We start from the raw sequence: 19,382 nt of genomic DNA, 5'->3' as shown, positions 1-19,382 counted from the left end.
TTTTCTACCATCAACTTAACCTCCATAATGGGTCAGATATCACATTCACTGCCCCTCTGATCCATATTTTTACCCCTTAATTATCATTCATTAAGCGAGTAAATTACCTTCCCAAATACTAAGTAATTAAAGCCCTCGCCAAAAGATCGCCGATCTTTTTTCTCCCCCGCCTCCGTTATAACGTCCCAACTCCCGTTAACTGGCAATTTGTCGTGACGCGGCACTTCCCGAGAGCTACTTGAACCGGCCCTTCCTCCTCGAAGGAAGAGAAACCGAGAGCGGGCGCGGAAGAGAGAGTGTGAGCTCCAAAGGCGAAAGCTTTAGGGTTTTCGTTGCCCACTATTCGCTTCTGGTGCTCTCTACCCTGTGAGGAAAAGGCGGTGGAGGTAGGCGCTTGCGGAGCCGTGGTGGTGCGAGCTCTGGTCTAGTTCCTCGACCGCCAATATTCCAGGTAACTACCAGTTCTTGTATTGTACTCGATCCCTAAATTTGGAATCTTTTCGAGTCATCTTTTGCCGTGTCTCGACGAATCTTTGTATTCTTGTGCTAAATACTGATGTGAGCTTCCTTGGGTTTGGCTCGTTTCTTCTCTTGTACATTCTGTCTACCAAGTCCCCAAACTGTTGGAGGATGACGTGAACGGAAAAGAGCTTCAAGTGAAAATTGATCCTCTTCAAGTACTGTTCAACATTTGTCTTGATCGATGCTTATTACATGTTTTGGTTTAGAGAATGATGATTGAAAGAGAATATTCCTTATCCGCTAAAATCTTGTTTGCTTTACGCTTCATAAATGGCTTTCCTCTTTCTAATACAATAAAAAAATGCTCTCCCTGGTAAAAGGTTTTTATTTATTTCCCCGGCAACAGTGAGACAAAACATTGTGGTTCTTCCTGAAGCCGTAGGTTCTTGTCATGCCAGAAAAGTATTTTCTTGCACCTCAGCCATCACTAATTTTCCTTCAAAATTCCAGATCTAACAGACATTGTCGGAGAAGGGTAACTATCAGCTGTAAATATGGCTTTGTGTATTTGGATTACTCTTTTCTTAATTTTATGATTGTGTGTGTTCTCTTTTTTTGGAACCATAATTTAGTTCAGTATTTTTTGTCATACTTGGCGTAAGTCCTTGACGAGTACATTTTTTTTGGATAATAAAGTGTATTTCTGGCTTGATTCTCCAGGACTAATGTTAGTGTGTTTCCTCGTTTAGCAAATATTTAGCTTTCAAGTGCTCTTCATATTATTTTGAGATACTAGGTGGTTTAGATAATGCCCACCTGGATTTACTAGATTTTGTCTGGATATATATCCGTTCAGTAGGTTCTTGTTACTTGTGGATTAAGCTTTGTGATAATTCAAATTGACTAACAATCTATGTCTAGTAGTTACAGAAATAGTTGTTCTTTCAGACTTGCCAACGTCTTCTATTTCTTGCCATGGAGAAAGAATCTTGGAGCAGTTGCAAGTGAAAGTATATATGCCATTACTATCATGCTTGTAGTAGTTCTTGCTCAAAATCTGAGTGGAACTATACTTCTGTTTCCTGATCAATTGTCGTTTCTCGTCTGTCTTCTTGGTTCTACATTTAAGGAGGCTGTAATATATGTGTGATTGGTTGCTTGTCTTCAAGTTTTGTCACGGACCTTATGGATGTCTCAATGACAAAGACAAAATTAAAGAGATAACAGAGGCCAATGAATACAAGTTAAAGCCAAAGTGCCTCTCTCCTTTTCTTCCTATGTATTGAAGCATGTCTTAAAAACATAATTTTAATCATGTCTGATGCTGATAATATGATTCACTCTGGTACAGGCATAACATATTCCTGAAAGTTAAGAGTTCTGATCAAGCCAAGTTTTCATTTCAGCTAATGGAAGGTGCAGCTGGAGATTTCCAATATGTAGATGCTCATGAAACAATGGATGTTCATTATCAGCATGGAGCATTTGGTCTTACGAGTTCTTCTGGAGATGCTTATTCCTGTTATCACAACACTGACACATTCCATGAAGCCTGTGGTGAACAGTTGACTAACTTGGATCCCACTGGAGGACCAGTTCAGTCTCCCAGTATATTCTATCTGGGATCGTATCATGGTTCTGGTTCTCATAAAGGCAGCATGATTCCAACTTCTTGTTCCATTGGTGCTTCTAGGGATTTCTGCAACTCATTACAGAAGACACCCATCATGAGTAGAGATTCCTCATTTTATTTCACAGAACAACACAACACTTCCACTCTCCAAGCTCAAGTTCAGGTTTCACCTAACACCAAATTGCTATCTATCTCCCATCGTCCACAAAATTCAGGTGCAACATACTTGAAGACTGGTAATTGCTCCAACAGCATTATTACTTTTCCAATGATGGAGCAAGGGCTGTCATCCGGTATGAGGATTCACTTATTTCATTCAATTTCAAGTTTCCCTTTTCACAGTATGATTATATTTGATGAATTTTGTGCAGATGCTCCATCATCTAGCAAATTTGCATTGCATGATTCCATTAATAAAGCAGAATCTTCGGAGGTTGTCAAAGCTTTCATTTATGGTGCAGAGAGGTTACATTTGCCTTCGAGCGATCTATCTTGTGGAAAACCTTCTGGCCTAATGCACTCTTTTGAGTCAGAATATCTAAATGATTTTGTCACTAATCATCCAGACTTGACACCTGAAAGTTCTTCATTGTTCCATCCTGAAGATGTCCCTGTGACTCGCCTATGTGATCAACAACCTGAGCATGTTATGGATGATGCGGCCATGCAAATCAATCAGAGTGTGCTCGATGTGATGTCTGTGTCATCGTGCTTGTCTGAAGGTGATAAGAGTAGCTGCAACATGGTTACCGGGATAAATGTGAAGCAAGCTGAGAACTCCATTTTAGCTGCAGTTAATTCGCTGGTGTTAGAAAGTAAAAGTAAGGAGAATTCTTCAATACCACCCACTCAACTACTTTCTGATAATGACCAGTTTAATGGCATGGAGTTAAATATGAGGGCAAACAGCCTTGTGCAAGAATTGTGGGATGGTGTAACAATGCCAGTTGGCCATAACAGTTGTTCAGATATGAGTGCTGGTATTTCAGATTGCTACTCAGCAATGGAGACGGGCTCAATTCATGCCACTGATAAAGGGCTTTTCTCAGAGTCTGGTCTTCAACAATTATTGGATGCTATAGCTGGTGACCATTTTAGTAAAACTTCCGCTTATAGATCTAGTGCTAATCCTATTTCTGGTCTTAATTTGGAGCATCAATTTTCTACTAGTGTGGGTGGTCCTTCGGTGTACATGAATCAGGTTCCTTCGGTATGTGCTCCTTTCATGAACGGTGCATCTGATGTGCTGTTGCCTCATTGTAACCCTGAGATTGTTCATGGATCTGTGAAACAAGCACCGTCAAATTCCAACATACGCTTATGGATTGATGATAGCTGCAGTATAAACACAGAGAGTTCTGTGCTGAGTCAGTCCAAGAAGCCTGAAGAAGCTGCAAAGGTTAAGAAAAGGGCAAGACCTGGTGAAAGTACTCGGCCAAGGCCAAAAGATCGTCAGCAGATACAAGATCGCCTGAATGAGTTAAGAGAGATTGTGCCTAATGGTGCAAAGGTATACCTCACTTTTTTTCTTTTTCTTTTTTCAAATTTCCTGAAATTTTGACTTCATTTTTTTCATCATATAGCTTTCTCTTGTACTTACAGTGTAGCATTGATGCTTTGTTGGACAAAACAATCAAACATATGCTATTTTTGCAAAGTGTCACCAAGTACGCAGACAAGCTCAAACAAGCTGATGAGCCCAAGGTACAAACTAGTTATATTATTATTTTAGATATATATGCTGCAGAGCAGTGTTGATACACATGTCTTTTTGTTCCCTCTTTGATTCATCATGTGAAATTTGTAGATTATCAGTGAGCAGAGTGGTGTTGTTTTAAAGGACAATCCTGGTGGTGCCAGTGGTGGTGGTGCAACGTGGGCATATGAAGTTGCAGGGCAAACCATGGTCTGCCCAATAATAGTTGAGGATCTCACACCCTCTGGCCAAATGCTAGTTGAGGTAAATATCATTGAAAGCAAAATTCTAAGTTCTAATTGCAAGTATCTGAGAACTGGACATATTGTGTCCGGCAGATGGTGTGTGAAGACCGAGGACTCTTTCTTGAGATAGCAGATATCATACGTGGATTCGGCTTGATAATATTAAAGGGTGTAATGGAAATTCGTGAATGTAAAATATGGGCGAGGTTCTTGGTTGAGGTAGGTTTCACCTGAAGCAAGAACAAATAAACTTTTACATGTTCTATATATTGCATGTTCATTAGTGACAACTATGATTCTATTCCACTGTAGGCAAACCGGGAGGTGACTAGAATGGATATATTTCTGTCACTCATTCAACTTCTACAACAAAACAGCTGTTTGCGATCTGGTGATCTGGCAACTAAGGTCGTTAACAAAGGAGCTCCGATGTTCCCAAGTCATCATCAATCTCCTGTCTATTCCAGTTAGTTTATCCGACAGATTGCAGTGATCCATTAGTTCTATAAATGCTTGAAGCTAGATGTATCTCAAGTGCAGCATTTGAAGTTTTGGAGATGAGCGTCCTGCCTTCAGGATGGCGCATGATTAGGGATGCATGACCATTCAATGTTGAGGAAGGCAGCCAGACATGGATGCCACAGAAGATAGATAGGAGGTTTGTGGTGATACATGTGCAGCGATTGAATGTCTAGGCTTGAAGGTGTGGTTCATAGATTTGGCAACGGCATCATGTGTGCACAAAAAATGTCGGTCAGGTGCAACTGTCTTATTTATTTGTTCTAACCATGTAAAGTTGTCAAGTCTCTGTCCTTTAGTTATTAACATAACCTGTTGGAACTATAGAATTTGGTCTTGAACATGTGATCGTGTGCTCAATTTCAGTGCTGTTAGCTGGCTTATTCCTACATTCACCAAATTATGGGTATTATATGTTCCTTGGTGTGATTATTAAGCAGTGAAAGTGTCTACAGTGTTTGACATCAATGAACAAGATTGGAATCCCTCTTATGCGTGCAAAGATAGGAACAAATGCAATCCAAACAATTCATCGTGCGGCTACATAAGATTTTCTGATGCATGCATCAACAAATGTCAATACTTTAAACAGTTTTTCCTTCTTTTTAAGTAATAACATATTTGCATGCACTTATGCAAACGGAAATGGTGATCTGAGTATTAAGTTCCTTCAATCGTTTAAAATTTTCCACAAAAAAAATATTTCTTTTTTCGTTTAACTAAAATGGCCAACATTGGCAACAGACACAAAGTACTGAATGACTACTCGAGAAACAGACTGAAGCATCCCAAAATGTCTCCACCACATTACAATTAGGAGATAGAATGAGTGACAAATGAATGACCCCATTAGGTCAGCTTTACTTAGCGTGAATAGCCCTATACATCTAAGCTATGTTACTGCAAGTAGAGAACCAAAGACAGCATTTCCTCTATTGTGCGGATACCTCCCAAGTATCTGCCCAATGCCATCAAGTTCTTTGCTTTTTTTTTTTCTTTGGTTTGATGAGAGAAGTTCAGTTGGTTTCAGGTATCTTTCAAAGGTATTACCTTCGGTTGAATGCTCATCTAGATCTGGATACTCAGCATGTCTGATTCACTATCCTTCTCCTTCAGAGTTGTCCAATCATGTGGCTCTGCAGAAGAAATTATCCACGGTGAAAATTTTGCATGGCAAAAATTGGCCAATCAAAAAGATTGGTTTAGAAAAATTCATGATCATACACAACCGATGAATGTATATTACTTGATTTGTGGGTCTCAGCAACCACCATGAGCCGCCTTTGCAAGACCGAGGCCATGAAAAGGAAAATAGAGCACATCCCAAACATGATACTGATTGGGAAAGCATTTACCTTTAAACCAGCATAAAAACAAAAGTTAGGCATTTGCGGACATAGTTTTCTCATGCATAATAACATAGCAATGGTTCTCCTTTATTTGCAAATGCAATTATGATGCAACTAATACAGCAACGATAACTAGAAACTTTCATCTTTTCATATTACGCTGTCAAATAATCACTTTAAATTCATTATAACAGGATATATCTGAGTGTAAAGTTTTGATACTTACGTTATAGAGTATGATACACACAAAAATGTTGAGGGGGATGCGAAAGAAGTTCATAATTGTGCTCCTGGACTCCTCAGGAATGTATTGGGATCTCATCTTCATCATTGATGGCCAAAATATGCCAATACAGGCCTCAAAGACACAGAAACCAAGGAGTTGGACACAACCACTAAAAGATATGCTGCCACCTTTCACGGTAGAAGGAGCTACAAAGAACTGTTTAGCATTATTAGCATTGAAGTCACATACTGACAGACCACAAAAGGAAAGCACAAGGACTATCAAATTAGCACAACCAAGCAGGAGTCTTACGTTAGAGATGAGGGGAAGCAGTAGAGTGAAGGCAGAGACTGCAAAGACAATCTGCATATAAAATTCGACTCTAAGAGTGGAACGGGCCATTAGCCTAGATGCTATGGAGCTTCCCAACATTGAAGACAACATGAGCGTGGCAAAAATAAAGCCATGAGGTATATCCTGATCATTTGGGCTCAAAGCAGGAGTCCACAAGAACACAAAGGTGTACATAGAACCTTCAAAAAGTGATTGTATTGCACCCAGCAAAGCAATTATCTCATCTGTTATAAGCACAATAATGTCAACAAATGATGGGCCTTGAATCAAGAGGTATTCTTTTGTTGCCAGTATAAGTTATATAACACACTTACCAGCAGCGATGGCCACAGCAGCACCCTTGAACTGTGTAATCAAGTCCTTGCTATTAGAAGGGTCTCCATAGTTTTCACCCCATGATGACAAGATGATGGCCATGCCTATGCCAAGTAAGCATGCAGCAGCATCAAATGGAGCCACGGGACCAAATCCTAAGTTATCAGCCAATAAATTGGCAAAAAGTCCAGAAACAATGGCGATAAGACCATTGCCAAGAAATATAGCCTTTGAGAAAGTCACTGACAACCACTGTGGATCAAAACCTCTCTGCGGAAGTGAAACAACCACTTCATCAGAACATGAACTCGTAAACTTTGCCATTACACAAATTTCCTGTGTAGTAGTGCCTCTAGTTATTCTAATGGATCAGCAGTTTGGATCCCGTTCTGGGGATGTCAATTCATATCTTGCACACAAAACAAGAAAATTGATTTCATAGGCATCCTATAACAAAAAGCCTAGTCAGATTCTGTACCTTAACCGCTGCAAAATGTTCATTCTTATTCTTCTGATTGCATTTGAGGTATTTCTCCTGGTTTTACATCACCTATGATACTGGAAACAGTTGGATCTAGAAGTCATTTCATTAAATCTGGAACAAAAATAGTAGATATGATTCATGATGCTTATTGGATTCAAAGTCTTGACCTCTGATTGATCACACTATGTTTTAACCATTAGGGTACTTCTGCAGATACGCATAAAGAACTCTTTGGATAGCAAGGAAAAAAATGAATTTCTTTTCAAGGATCCATAGACAATTGTGACTCAATGACAAATGAGTTCATTTTCATAGAATAGTTTCTGCTACCTACTTTGGGTGATAACAATTTCCTACTTTTCATCAATGTGACATGTGAAAACTGCTAATCGAACAACAACAGTGTAATATCCCAACGACATGAAATTTGTGAAAACAAATCTAAAAGAACAAAAAAGGAAGGATCATGTCCAATAAGTGAGAGTGTGTTCATGTATAAGGATATCTTATAGAAAAGAATATAAAAAGAGAGCCATGTCTACTGCATCTGAGAATGGCAAGTTTCCTTGGAAGAGACAAATAGGCATGTGTATCACATTCCTACAAAATCAACACATCATCTTATGAATAGTTTCAGCTTTCAGCAAAACCTGAGTATATCCTGTAAAACTAGAGCGACACAACCTTAACGCTTAGTTAGTAGTTGGTCATCCTCACCTTGTTATGCTCTGCAACAAGCCATGACTCGAAAGCCGAGAAGAGCAGCGACGTAGCAATCCCTCCCAGTATTCGACCCAACAGCAAAACTTTGTATTGTGGAGAATGCTTCGTGATGCAGCTTAGAATGTAGGTTATGCAGTAGGTGATGCAGGCCCTCTTCCGACCGCTGCATCCGATTGAAGCATTCCCCGACGTTATTCATAAAGAACTCGAGTAATTGATGAGGGAAAAAAAGGGCAAAAGAATCGACAAGAAAAGTTTCACCGTTTGTCAGCCAAAGATCCAACGATCGTCCCGAACAGCATAGAAGATCCAAATCCTGCAATGAAGAGCTGCCCGATGTCTCCCTTGTCGAAGCCATACTGACTGTAGAGATAGTAGACGTAAGGACCCTGCATCCAATCACCGGCTGAAAACAACCAAATCAAGATCAAGATTAGTCCAATTGCCGGTCTGACATGCACAATTTAACCGGCAATTGAAGCCGATATCATCCGATAACAAGATCGGCGAAGTCCAGATGATCCTAATTGCTATCCGATAACAATAAGCGATCAAGATCCTGCAGCGCCATAACATCGAACACCGCGCAAGAAACCACATGGCCACAGATTGAGCAAGCGTGAGAACCGAAAGAAAAGAACGAAATCGAGAAGTCTAAAGAAGCTTTCCGATCCCGGTGTCAATGTTTCGGGGATTAGATGCAAGATCCAAGGGGAGGGTGGACGAACCCATCATGAGGGAATAGACGAGGCAGTAGTTGTTCTTGAAGGCATTGAATGCGGAGGAGGTGGCGATCCGGTCTTTGCTCGTCTTGCTTAGCTCCATCACCGCCGCCACTGCGGCGAGCCCGCCGAACACCACGTAGTAGAACACCTCCATCGTTCCTTCCTCCTCTTCTTCTTCTTCGGCTTCCTCCGCTCAAAAGTTTGGAGAGGGGGAATGCGAGCCAAGCGATGGGCTTACAAGGTGCTCATGTCGTTACTATGGTAGCGGAAACGCTGGTCACGCCCAATCCATGACAAATAGCATCATAACTATTTAACGGTATTCGAGCTAATAATGTTTGTGCAATAAAAACAATTACATATTGTTTATACATATTATTTTCATGATATAATAATATATTACGTATTTGATAGAATATTAATGCTTTGTTATCCTCATCTAAAACCTATTGAGATGACTCGACATGGACGACTTCAACTGTTCTTTGGATAATGGAGACTCGCATTTTCAAGTCCATAATGAAAGGATAATAATATAAACAGATATTATTTATCATTATTTGTACGGAATATTTAGGGAATGTCACCCAAGTTTTAAATCATTATTTATACGAACATATAATATGCAATCAATTTATTACATCTTACCGACTATATAAAAGCTGAAGATCGATAATATAAGATGATAACCATAAATAACCAAATAAACATCATTATCAAAGTTCCAAAACAATTACTAGTGCTTCTCGAATCTTAAAACCAACTACTCCACGAGTAAATCATTATTTGTACGAACATCTAATATGCAATCAATACATCTTATCGAAGTTGTAGGTTTTATGACTAGAAAAGCTGAAGATAGATAATATAAAAAGATAACCATAAAGTACCGAATAAACGTCATTATCGAACTTCCAAAACAATTACTAATGCTTCTCAAATCTTAAAACCAACTGCTCCATAATTAATTCTCAAAGACAGTAAACACCTAATGCTTTAATGTCTGGGCATGTGGCTTAAATGGACCATTTTACAATTCAAAAGTTTTTGTAAAGAAAAAAAATGCTCGGAGAAAATTTAAGATGAAGGCGTATTAGGTTGGCCTTCTGACGAGATCACATTAGTCTTGACTTTGAACAAAACTGCTCGATCAATATGATCCAAGAGCAGTTCTCGCCATAGCCAAAGCTCCATCGTAAGTTTGATTTCCGCCGATGAATCCACCCATATGGACAAAGACACAACCAGGAATGCCAGACTTTTCTGAAAGCTCATCATCTCTCAAGCCCCTCCAAGGCAGTGGGAGGGGCCTTCGGCTCTCGAACATGTCTGGAGAAACCGCCACAGCTTGGACTCGCCAACTCTTACTCCTTTCATCCTATAAATTAAAGATCCAAAAACATGTTTAGGCAACAGATTTTGTGGCAGAGGGGCATTATGATTGTCTGCAGAAATAATGACGGTAATTTGACATATCTATAAATATTTTAAAGCAAAGTGTATCATGTGCCTCATAAAATTCAAGGAACTGAATAATCTGTAGCCTTTAATTCAAGAGACCAACACAGGATGGTCTTTATAGGGATCCAAGACGAAACTGGCTTCTATTTAAATGCATCATAAAAGATAACTTTTGCTCATGGAGTTTACGTCAATATCACATTTAGTGACCTATTTAGTCCAAGTGTAATATTCCAAACATTTTTTAACCAAGTTTGTCTCTACTGAGACATCCGATTGGTTAGTGCATTGTTGCTCGGGTTCGAGTTCACATGTGAGCATCATGTATATCGTTTAAAGTAATAATTTTTTTTGTATTTTTTTTTATTTAACCAACTCTCATTCAACAGCACCAAGCAAGACCAACAAGATATATTCATTTTGGAAATCAAAGTCTACAGGCATGTCTAACAGCTCCACAAATGTGAAGATGTCTACTAGAATGTCAAATTTTTTAACAAGACTCCTGAAATTATGAATAAGCCAGCCAACCTGGCATCATGCTGATAACTCAAACTATATCAAATCTTTTGCTGTAAGGAGAAAGTATAAAAAGACATACCTGAAAAATTACATATTTAATCAGAGGATCGATTTTCAGTTCCTTCTCAAGCTCAAATAAATGAAGTTTCCACTGCAACAAGATAAGAGTAAATAGCAAAACAATCAGTATAATTAACATCCAAGTTCTCGGAAGCTCCATAAAAACAACTAAGCAACAGAGTCGATTGTCACAGGATTGAAGACACAAACAAACAACATAACTCATTACAAAGTTGCACACTAGTTTACCATAAAGATCATATTCTCAGTAGACATCAGCTGCTCATAATCATTCATCATCATCTGTATTAAGTTGGTCCAGGCAACTAGGTCATCTCTTAAACCAACATTCAATATCCAACTCATGTTAAAACAAATACCAAGGAGATTAGCCTAAATCAAGCTGCTGAGACCAAGATCAACCAATGAAAATTTTGACTGCAATGCATGAACAGACTGAGCATGAGCTGGTCATTCAGATGCAGATGAATCTGGATACTACTCTCACAAGTTCCACCATGTAGATATTCTAATTCTCAGGTGTTCTTAATTAAATTTATACATAAACATACTGCAAAGCAACATTTATCCAAATCAGGCTAGTCCAATGGGCACATAGAAGACTTACACAATTTACCACAAATTTTGATCCCAGCCAGACCCATCAGACAAGGTCCATGACAGTTCAGTCTAAATTTAAGTTGGGTCAATCAGTGAACAATCTGACAAGCACCGCAGATGGTTGGGTTTGCACCAAGCCACAACTGGCATATGATCTTAAAGAATCCAATTAGACCAGTTTAAGAATATGTGAAATCAGTGTCAAGGGGATTTCATTATGGGAAGCATAGTTATCAAGGCGTGCTCACCTAGGAACTCGAGAAAGGCAAGGCGAGGACCGAGCACCTCCAGAAACCCTCAGGTGAGGGTTTTGGTTAGACACGACCCAAGCGCATGCCTGAGCCGAGGGACCTGAGTTAAATCCGTTGGCTCTCATTTGAATTTGAACTGGAGCTTCGGATTTCAACTGGCGCACCTGAGTTAAACACATTGGGTTCGAACTTCGAACCAAATGACTTGGTTAAAACTATTCAGCAAAGTAAAACCACAGTTAATTTCCTGATAGTTCTATTTTTCTGCTTTTTTCACTCAATTCAGAAAATGATCCAATCTTTATCCACCTCCTGCTGTGTCTGCATGCATCTAAATTCGACCCATAGTTCACACCTAGAAGGACACCTTAGCTCTCTGCTGGGCATTAGTTTTAACGTGAATAGGACGAATTGGAGCCATTTAGCCCAATAGTTGCACCTGATTTGATTTACCAGCAGCAAGGCTGATCAATTGGATTAAATCAAAGGAAGGGGGTAAAATGCTTCTGAAAGGGCTGCACAGGCAAGCTTTGCATTGTACCAATCAATTGAAAGCTGGTCCCTCACCAATTCGGTAAGAATCAATGCGACAACATAAAATCCAATCCAGTGAGACTAGAGTCGAGAAATTGCATAAGTAATAGAAGATTTCTACACAAGAATAAGAAAGGAAGGTATCTCAAAGGCCTGATCATATTTACATCTCTAGATCACTCAACATAAACTAAAGTGCTTTGACGTGAAAAAGTCCCACTTTCTGGAGTAAACAAACTCCAAAAGCTGCAGACAGCTATAAAAGCTTTAGCAATTTCAATTCTCCAAATCTCCCTAGAGTAGCTTTCAAAATGATGAATCAAACTACTCCCTCTGGTTTAAAGTTACAGAAGTCCATGCAGGAACTGTGGGAGCAGTGTGCATGCATGTAAAATGTTGATTGAGACTGATTGAGACAAGAAGGCAAACCAACTGAGAAAAACAGTGTGCTAGCCCAACACAAATATTGGCAAGCCCTCATATATGCAGAATGCAAGTATGCCATCACACCTTAAGCACTTTGTTTACAAACACAATGTTTGTGTTGGTTGGAAAACTCAAAATCAAATTTACAGCTCAGGGTAGGCAATTGTATAATCAACAAAAACCATATTATAGCAAGCATGATGATGACAAATTATGTATTTAAGAATTGTTTTTCAACTAACTTCAGACTTACTGAAGTTTGAAAATGTGATGTCACAGATGGTAAACATCAGTTTTAAACACAAAAAAGGGATAATTAAGACTCACAAGTATGAAATAGCAACCAGCAAAGCTATAATTGAGACAAAATAACTTAACAAACTTACAGGGCAAAATCTATCCAAAACCATAATTTCACCACTGGGATCAACGTTGCATCTTGAGGCTAGACATTCAAGAACTATGGATCTTGCAGGTAACCATGATCTAACATGAAACCGAACACTCTGGCAAAATATGAAGGAAAGGAAAAGGTTTGTTATTCATCCAACAAGTTATCAACAATTGCTGAAGAAGTTAAGAATCATCAAAGAAGGCAACATATAAGCATCTAGATGACGAAAAATAGTGCCCATGACAAGAAGATAGCAGAACTTAACCTCCAAAAATTCACCACCAGCTAGCATCATTGCCTGCTGAAAAGCCGCATTCTCCTTCTCAGATGACTGGTCAGGATCCATCCAATCCAAATTTAGACGACCAACTCTTGAAGACAAATGTGTGTTGTTCACATACTTTGGAGGCTGATCTGTGTCATATTGATTGATTCCATTGTCAATGGCATCAATTGCCTGTAAAATGTATGAAATAAAAAATACAAATTAGTTTATCATGAATCAAGAATCACGTAACAACTATGAGCAAAGCTGCATAACACACAGGTAAACTTCAAACAGTAAAAGAAAAATGTAAAAAACTCATCTAAATCAAAGCACATCACACTTGCATATCAGAAAGAAGTACCTAAATCAATTACAGGCCAACTGTCAAATTCTGTAAATTTTAGAAAATAAGAATTATTAATTTGTAATTGGTGGCAAAATATTTTCATCTAGCAAAACAGTACCTTGTAATATTAATCTACCAACTACATAAGATCAAAATGCTGAAGGAATTTCTTAGACATTATAATCATTTTTGCACAAATCGAGAGTAGTATGAAAACATATGTAGGGCTGTGCAAGTGCAAAACAGCAAGTAGCTCAGATAGGGATTTATAAAATCCATAATCAACTATATACAATTCTACATGACAACCTCAAGAGCTTGCACTAGTTATCTTCAAATTCTTTACAAAAATACCAGAACCAAGAATTTACATCAACTGGACTGCCAGGGGCATGCTTGTGCCATCAAGTATCCAGTACAAGATCAGCAGTCACTATAGTCATGTCATGAATTGGAATGCAACCAGGAACTAATTCTAAACCCCCCTGGTAAAAATGGACAAAGTTATAAGTACATGACATTTGGTCCGATTACTACACCTAATCTCTAATCTCAGTCAAAAGTATTGTTTCCATAATATTTTCATCTGTCAGCACATCAATTGATCAAGCTATTTCATCAGAAATGATAAGCCCATTTTTCCAAATTCATTGATGAACCTACTTATGCATCAATATCTTTTTTCCACTGAGAAAGAATGGCAACTTATCAACCTTTGAATCATGAAGATCTAACATTGGAAATATTATTATATTTACATGGTTTGCAAAACCATACTATACCATTCGGTATGGACCGATCCGATATAGGACTGACACAGGCAGTACATTGGTATGTTTTAGTGTATCATGTATCGGTACGCTCAGTATGTATCATACCGACAGCTAATCAGTACATTAGTATGGTACGGTATTCAAAACCTGGCTTTATAATCATGTATCAATATTGCCTGAGGACATTTAAGCACTCAAAAATGTTGCCTTGTTTAATGCAGATACATAGATTGTCTAGAAGATGCTCATTATAATCTAAATTACATCCCATTATATCATCTTCCAACCTAGCCAACAGAGAGAAGGGCTTATGTTTGTAAAGAAATCAGAATGAAAGTCAATTGAACAATATACTTTAAGGGGATTTTTAATTTAATAATTCAGAAAGTGCAACCACAATCTGACCCACAGAGAAAGCACAACATCTACTAGCACAAAGCTTTGCAAATGATATGCACACATGGAGGGAGGGAGGGGGGGGGAGAGAGAGAGAGAGAGAGAGAGAGAGAGAGAGAGAGAGAGAGCATTGGTTCACTGAAGCAAGAACATTAAAAATTGGTAGAAACCATAATTTGCTTAATAAAAATCAATAACCCTTCTTTGATAGTAAAACAAGGATATCCAAAACGTATAAAAGGGACAAGGAAGAATAACGTGTAAATATTCTATTGTACCTCAACGAAGCTTTTGTACACAGAAAGATACAGGCGTTGTACATTCTCGTGTCCCTCATCAAGCTGAAGCTCCTTTGCAATTATCTCCTTGCCATAATGCTGCAATTAAAAATGTAAAAGTACATCAAATTAACCGGAACATTGTAAAAGATAAATTACACCACATATATACAGATAGCTCATCAGATTAAGAAGAGCATTGAGTGCATGACAGCAGATGTCCTCACAAAGGCCGACAAGTTATGTGAGAGCTAACAGTATCTAATTTCTATCCAAGTTTATCTGTTAAACTGACACCCATGATCAGCTTGCCCAAGTGGCCTATTTTATGCTTTCACACTGGATGACAGCCTGATTGGGCAGGGAACTAGCAATGAGTCCTTATTCCTTCTCAAAATATGAAGTTGACACACTTATCTAAATCCTTGTACCAGTCAACACTTATCTAAATGGAAGAGTTAATTTTATGGCAGCAAAGATAAATATGTATATATACTACCTTATAGACAAGTCCAGCACTACTAAGCTTGGTGTTGAACCCATGGCCAAAAACCTCGCTAAATCCGTTTTGATGATGATCATAACGGTCTCGGATAGGATCATAAACACCACCAACATCGAGAACTGCATCTAGTGTTTCAAGAAGCTGCAAATTGTAAAACATATTAACACAGAATAAATACCTTTCTACCATATGAAATCCAAGAGAAAGACTTTTGTGAAAAATGAAATAGCAAAGATAAGTAGATGATAGAAGCATGAACAGATGTTTCTATGCACATAAGAATGCCACTTTTATAACCATTCCTAAATGTGGTAGCCCACAGTATTAGAATGACAAACTCAAGCACCTACTGTGCCCTCACTCGGTATAGCAAAAGCTTGAGACTCCCCTCCAGTTTTAATAAATTTTAGGATGTTAATTTGAACCATATGGACCGAAACTATAACTAATACACCCTCCAATTTAAGTAAATTTCAGACTGTTGCTGTCGAACCATCATAGCTTAAACTGAAACCAATCTGGTGGAATGTTCATATCTCTTACTTACCTATTTGGAATAAGTAATGATGAAGCTAAGTACAACAAGTTGCTCAAAAACTCCTCGTTTTGTGTGCTTTCTTCCTTTTTCTTATCTTTTATTTTTATTTTTTCTTATAGCTTCTTCTAATTCAAAATCGAAGAGCAAAAGTGCCGTCGACATCAATTTTCCTAAAGACAGAAACGAAGAGAACAAAACAAACGAAGAACAGCGCACCTGGGAGTCTCTAGTTCGGACGACCTCGGCGCCGGAGAACTTTTCAGTTAGGCGAATCAAGAAGCAGCCGAGGGCCTCATCGCAGTGGAAGCTGCCGTTGTGGGTCCCGACCCTCTTGCGATTAGGGCTTGGGGATCCGGTGGAGAAGGCCGCGGGAGACCCGGGGTTCCTGGAAGCGTTGGCAGCGGCCATGGGAGACGCGTAGTAGGTTCGGCTCCTCAACACTATCGGCCGCCACCAACACCCTCGGATCGCAAACATAGCGGTGCTCGCCCTCCCTCCCGAAGCGGGCTCTTAAAGTGCTTTAGAAGCACCGCCATTGACGGCCCGGTCCGTTTAATTCGGCCCACTCAGTAAAACGAGTCACACAACGACGTTCTTGACCCGCCGGTTCGGTTCGGTTCGGTTCGGATCGGTTAGTCTTAATTAGCCGAGTTATAGCAGATCAACCCCCCTAATACATGTTTATGATATGGGTTCTATTCAAGATATATATATATATATATATATATATATATATATATATATATATATATATATATATATATATATATATATATATATATATATATATATATATATATATATATATATATATATATATATATATACTTCCGATTCTATCTGTCATAATTTAGTTCTCCACATCTCTTTACCACACTATAAAATATTCTTACATACGCTACCATCAATACACATCACACAACAAATCATATCATATCACTTCAAATTATCTCTCATTTAATCTAAATCAATCACTTTAAATAATTATCATTTATCGAGTCATTTGAATCTCTCATTTAACTGAAGCATCAGAGAAATTTTACGGATCCATCAAAGTATCTTATCGATAATGTTTTTAAGATAAGGATCACGATTAAATTTGAGTCACCTTACAGATTGAATTACTAGAATCAACTGCAACACTAATCAAAGGTTAAAAAGTAAAATTATGTTTAGCCATCTCCTTGGGGTCATCAGGCTGTACCGATCAAGATCTATCAACAATCTTAAATACTTTGATGAACATGAGTCGAAATTAATATTTAGGTCTCTCTCTCTACGGGTGTGCAGTACAAGTTTGGAGTCACTACTGATAGCTAGCCATACCTTTGTGGCACACAGCGCATGACTCCACTGAAGATGAGTTACGTGTGACTTGGTCATAACACTTGTATGCCAATAGCACAAGTTTGCTTCAACCTGATCAACTCAGAAACTGCACATAAGAGAGAGAGAGAGAGAGAGAGAGAGAGAGAAGAGTTATCAACCCTAAAGCAATAGCTTGGTTCCACAGTTATAAGTACTTGGTACCGAAGACAAAAAAGGATCCCTCAAGGACAAGGAAACATGATAAGAGTTGAGATTCCATCACCACCTGTGGCCGTGGCCATTTTTCTTGATCTTTCTGAACATGCAACAGTAGAAAGTGGCCCTTGTATTAAATATTAGGATACATGGAATGAGTTGATATCACTTTCGGTGGCCATGGTTTTCATCTTTCTCAACAGGTAAGAACAGTCACTTGGTGGCTATCTTTTCAAGGACTTTTGAAACATGAAAAGACTTCGATTCCATCACCATTCATTCTATGTCTACTGTACATACAGTTTACATTTTCTTAACACCATGATCCAAAGTTTTGAAGTTTACTGAAACTCCCAATATTTCAGATGGAATTAAACTGTATTTCTCTGTGTTTTAGGTAATTTTGTAGGCATGCAAATTATCACAAGAAAAGAATTACAAAGTGTTATTATTGATAAAACATATTCTGATATCATTTTATGATCATCAATTAATAGTCATGTCAGACAAGCCTCAAAGTCAATATAGCACACACACATCGACATGGCACTTCGGACCCTTGCGAGATGACGGATCATGCCCATACTACTCGGGGTCATACAAGATGACACCGCACAGCATGGAATCGTCCAAGGACACGTAAAACCATATAGGTCGATCTATGCCGTGCAAAATGTATGGGCCGATCACCCGAAGCATCGACAATCATTAATGGACCGCATACGGCCAACTCTCAACCGCAGGTATAAAGGTTGGCCCCCTAGCCAACGTCAGGGGATCGGACCTCAAACACCCACAAAATACTCTCAAATTCTTCTGAGATTAACTTAAGTTTCGAACGAGTCAAGTCGAGTATTTCCCCTCTCAACATCGATATTTTCTTTACGGGGAGGTACCTTCAAAGGAGAGTTCCAAGTCCCATATTGGGCCGGTCCAAGAGATGTCTACCCTGACCTGACCTCCTCCTCATCAACCCCCAAGACATTACATGTGGATGCTTTCACACGATCGAGAACAAACCGAGCCGTGACTCTAAGATATGGCATGAAGGCTACAACAATTATAACAGTTCATTCTCCTTCTGTTATCTTGATCAAATGCTTGTATTTTGTTTAAGCCATTGGATTGTCTTATGCTTATGGTATAAAAGTTAAGATCTTATATATCTATACATAACATTCCTCCAATAAAACCATTGGATTGTCTAAAAAAACATATGAAATCATTGAAGAATTGCAGCGCAACTCGTCCTACGACTACTCAACATAATAATGTACTTATCTTAGATCTATGGTTCGAAAACTTATCTAATAAACTTTTGAAAGACATCATATAGCCAGTGATATAATGTTTCATACCAGTTAGGTCTCGATATATGAAGCTTCATAGTTAATATTTCATGCGGATTGGGATTGAGATTCGATACGTGAAGCCGAGTTAATCAAACTAAATATTATTGTATTTCATTCTATAAATAGGTGACTTTCAAGTATGATTCAAGATCCAAAACACTTTTTTGCTCTCCTCTCATTGATTAGCGTCGAAATGATTGCCCCAAATATATACATGACATAATGCCCATGAGAGATTCGTCCATATTTCAGTGGCTCGACCACCTAGTGTTCATGGCCTTTCCACGAGGAATCCAATGGCAGAAGGAGAAGCGTTGACACAACTAATGATAGGTTTCTGGTCATCTATCTATCTATCTATCTATCCATCTATCTATATATGTAGAGACTCTCCTCCTCCTC

At 38.7% G+C, this 19,382-nt stretch overlaps 3 protein-coding genes across 4 annotated transcripts; 1 reads left to right on the top strand and 2 right to left on the bottom strand.

Annotated features, from left to right (window-relative positions):
* Nucleotides 1–265: 265 nt before the first annotated feature.
* On the top strand, nt 266–4,898 carry LOC135667170 (transcription factor LHW-like). Of its 2 annotated transcripts, none has more exons than XM_065178399.1 (7): nt 266–451; nt 1,869–2,388; nt 2,467–3,605; nt 3,698–3,799; nt 3,903–4,055; nt 4,130–4,255; nt 4,349–4,898. In XM_065178399.1, the coding sequence occupies exons 2-7, from the start codon at nt 1,872–1,874 to the stop codon at nt 4,505–4,507; spliced, it is 2,196 nt and encodes a 731-aa protein (XP_065034471.1). In that variant the 5' UTR covers nt 266–451; nt 1,869–1,871; the 3' UTR covers nt 4,508–4,898. The 2 variants fall into 2 exon arrangements, with proteins under 2 accessions (XP_065034471.1, XP_065034470.1); XM_065178398.1 differs by having other exon boundaries at nt 313–451; nt 1,814–2,388.
* A 436-nt stretch (nt 4,899–5,334) lies between these two features.
* On the bottom strand, nt 5,335–9,016 carry LOC103982787 (uncharacterized). Its single transcript, XM_009399813.3, has 8 exons — nt 8,735–9,016; nt 8,268–8,412; nt 8,001–8,169; nt 6,799–7,069; nt 6,443–6,708; nt 6,131–6,346; nt 5,802–5,910; nt 5,335–5,691 (listed from the first exon to the last, which is right to left on the bottom strand). The coding sequence occupies exons 1-8, from the start codon at nt 8,883–8,885 to the stop codon at nt 5,624–5,626; spliced, it is 1,395 nt and encodes a 464-aa protein (XP_009398088.1). The 5' UTR covers nt 8,886–9,016; the 3' UTR covers nt 5,335–5,623.
* A 658-nt stretch (nt 9,017–9,674) lies between these two features.
* Nucleotides 9,675–16,620, bottom strand: LOC135667139 (uncharacterized). Its single transcript, XM_065178397.1, has 7 exons — nt 16,321–16,620; nt 15,561–15,707; nt 15,062–15,160; nt 13,266–13,457; nt 12,993–13,112; nt 10,794–10,865; nt 9,675–10,109 (listed from the first exon to the last, which is right to left on the bottom strand). Exons 1-7 carry the CDS (start codon nt 16,579–16,581, stop codon nt 9,882–9,884), a joined length of 1,119 nt encoding a protein of 372 aa, XP_065034469.1. The 5' UTR covers nt 16,582–16,620; the 3' UTR covers nt 9,675–9,881.
* Between the last annotated feature and the right edge of the window lie 2,762 nt (nt 16,621–19,382).

This window comes from Musa acuminata, chromosome BXJ1-4, assembly GCF_036884655.1.
Source record: "Musa acuminata AAA Group cultivar baxijiao chromosome BXJ1-4, Cavendish_Baxijiao_AAA, whole genome shotgun sequence".
Lineage (NCBI taxonomy): Eukaryota > Viridiplantae > Streptophyta > Magnoliopsida > Zingiberales > Musaceae > Musa > Musa acuminata.
This window is presented reverse-complemented; position numbering and strand designations above follow the sequence as displayed.

Coding starts and splice junctions, on each gene's coding strand:
- LOC103982787 (XM_009399813.3), bottom strand. CDS start 8,885: ATGGAGGTGTTCTACTACGTGGTGTTCGGCGGGCTCGCCGCAGTGGCG. Junction 7,070..8,000: donor TTGTTGCAGAGCATAACAAG/GTGAGGATGACC, acceptor TCACTTCCGCAG/AGAGGTTTTGATCCACAGTG. Junction 6,347..6,442: donor TGCTTCCCCTCATCTCTAAC/GTAAGACTCCTG, acceptor AATGCTAAACAG/TTCTTTGTAGCTCCTTCTAC.
- LOC135667170 (XM_065178399.1), top strand. CDS start 1,872: ATGGAAGGTGCAGCTGGAGATTTCCAATATGTAGATGCTCATGAAACA. Junction 3,800..3,902: donor AACAAGCTGATGAGCCCAAG/GTACAAACTAGT, acceptor TGAAATTTGTAG/ATTATCAGTGAGCAGAGTGG. Junction 4,256..4,348: donor GGGCGAGGTTCTTGGTTGAG/GTAGGTTTCACC, acceptor ATTCCACTGTAG/GCAAACCGGGAGGTGACTAG.
- LOC135667139 (XM_065178397.1), bottom strand. CDS start 16,581: ATGTTTGCGATCCGAGGGTGTTGGTGGCGGCCGATAGTGTTGAGGAGC. Junction 10,866..12,992: donor TTTTGGATAGATTTTGCCCT/GTAAGTTTGTTA, acceptor ATCTTGTTGCAG/TGGAAACTTCATTTATTTGA. Junction 10,110..10,793: donor TTAAATATGTAATTTTTCAG/GTATGTCTTTTT, acceptor TTTAATTTATAG/GATGAAAGGAGTAAGAGTTG.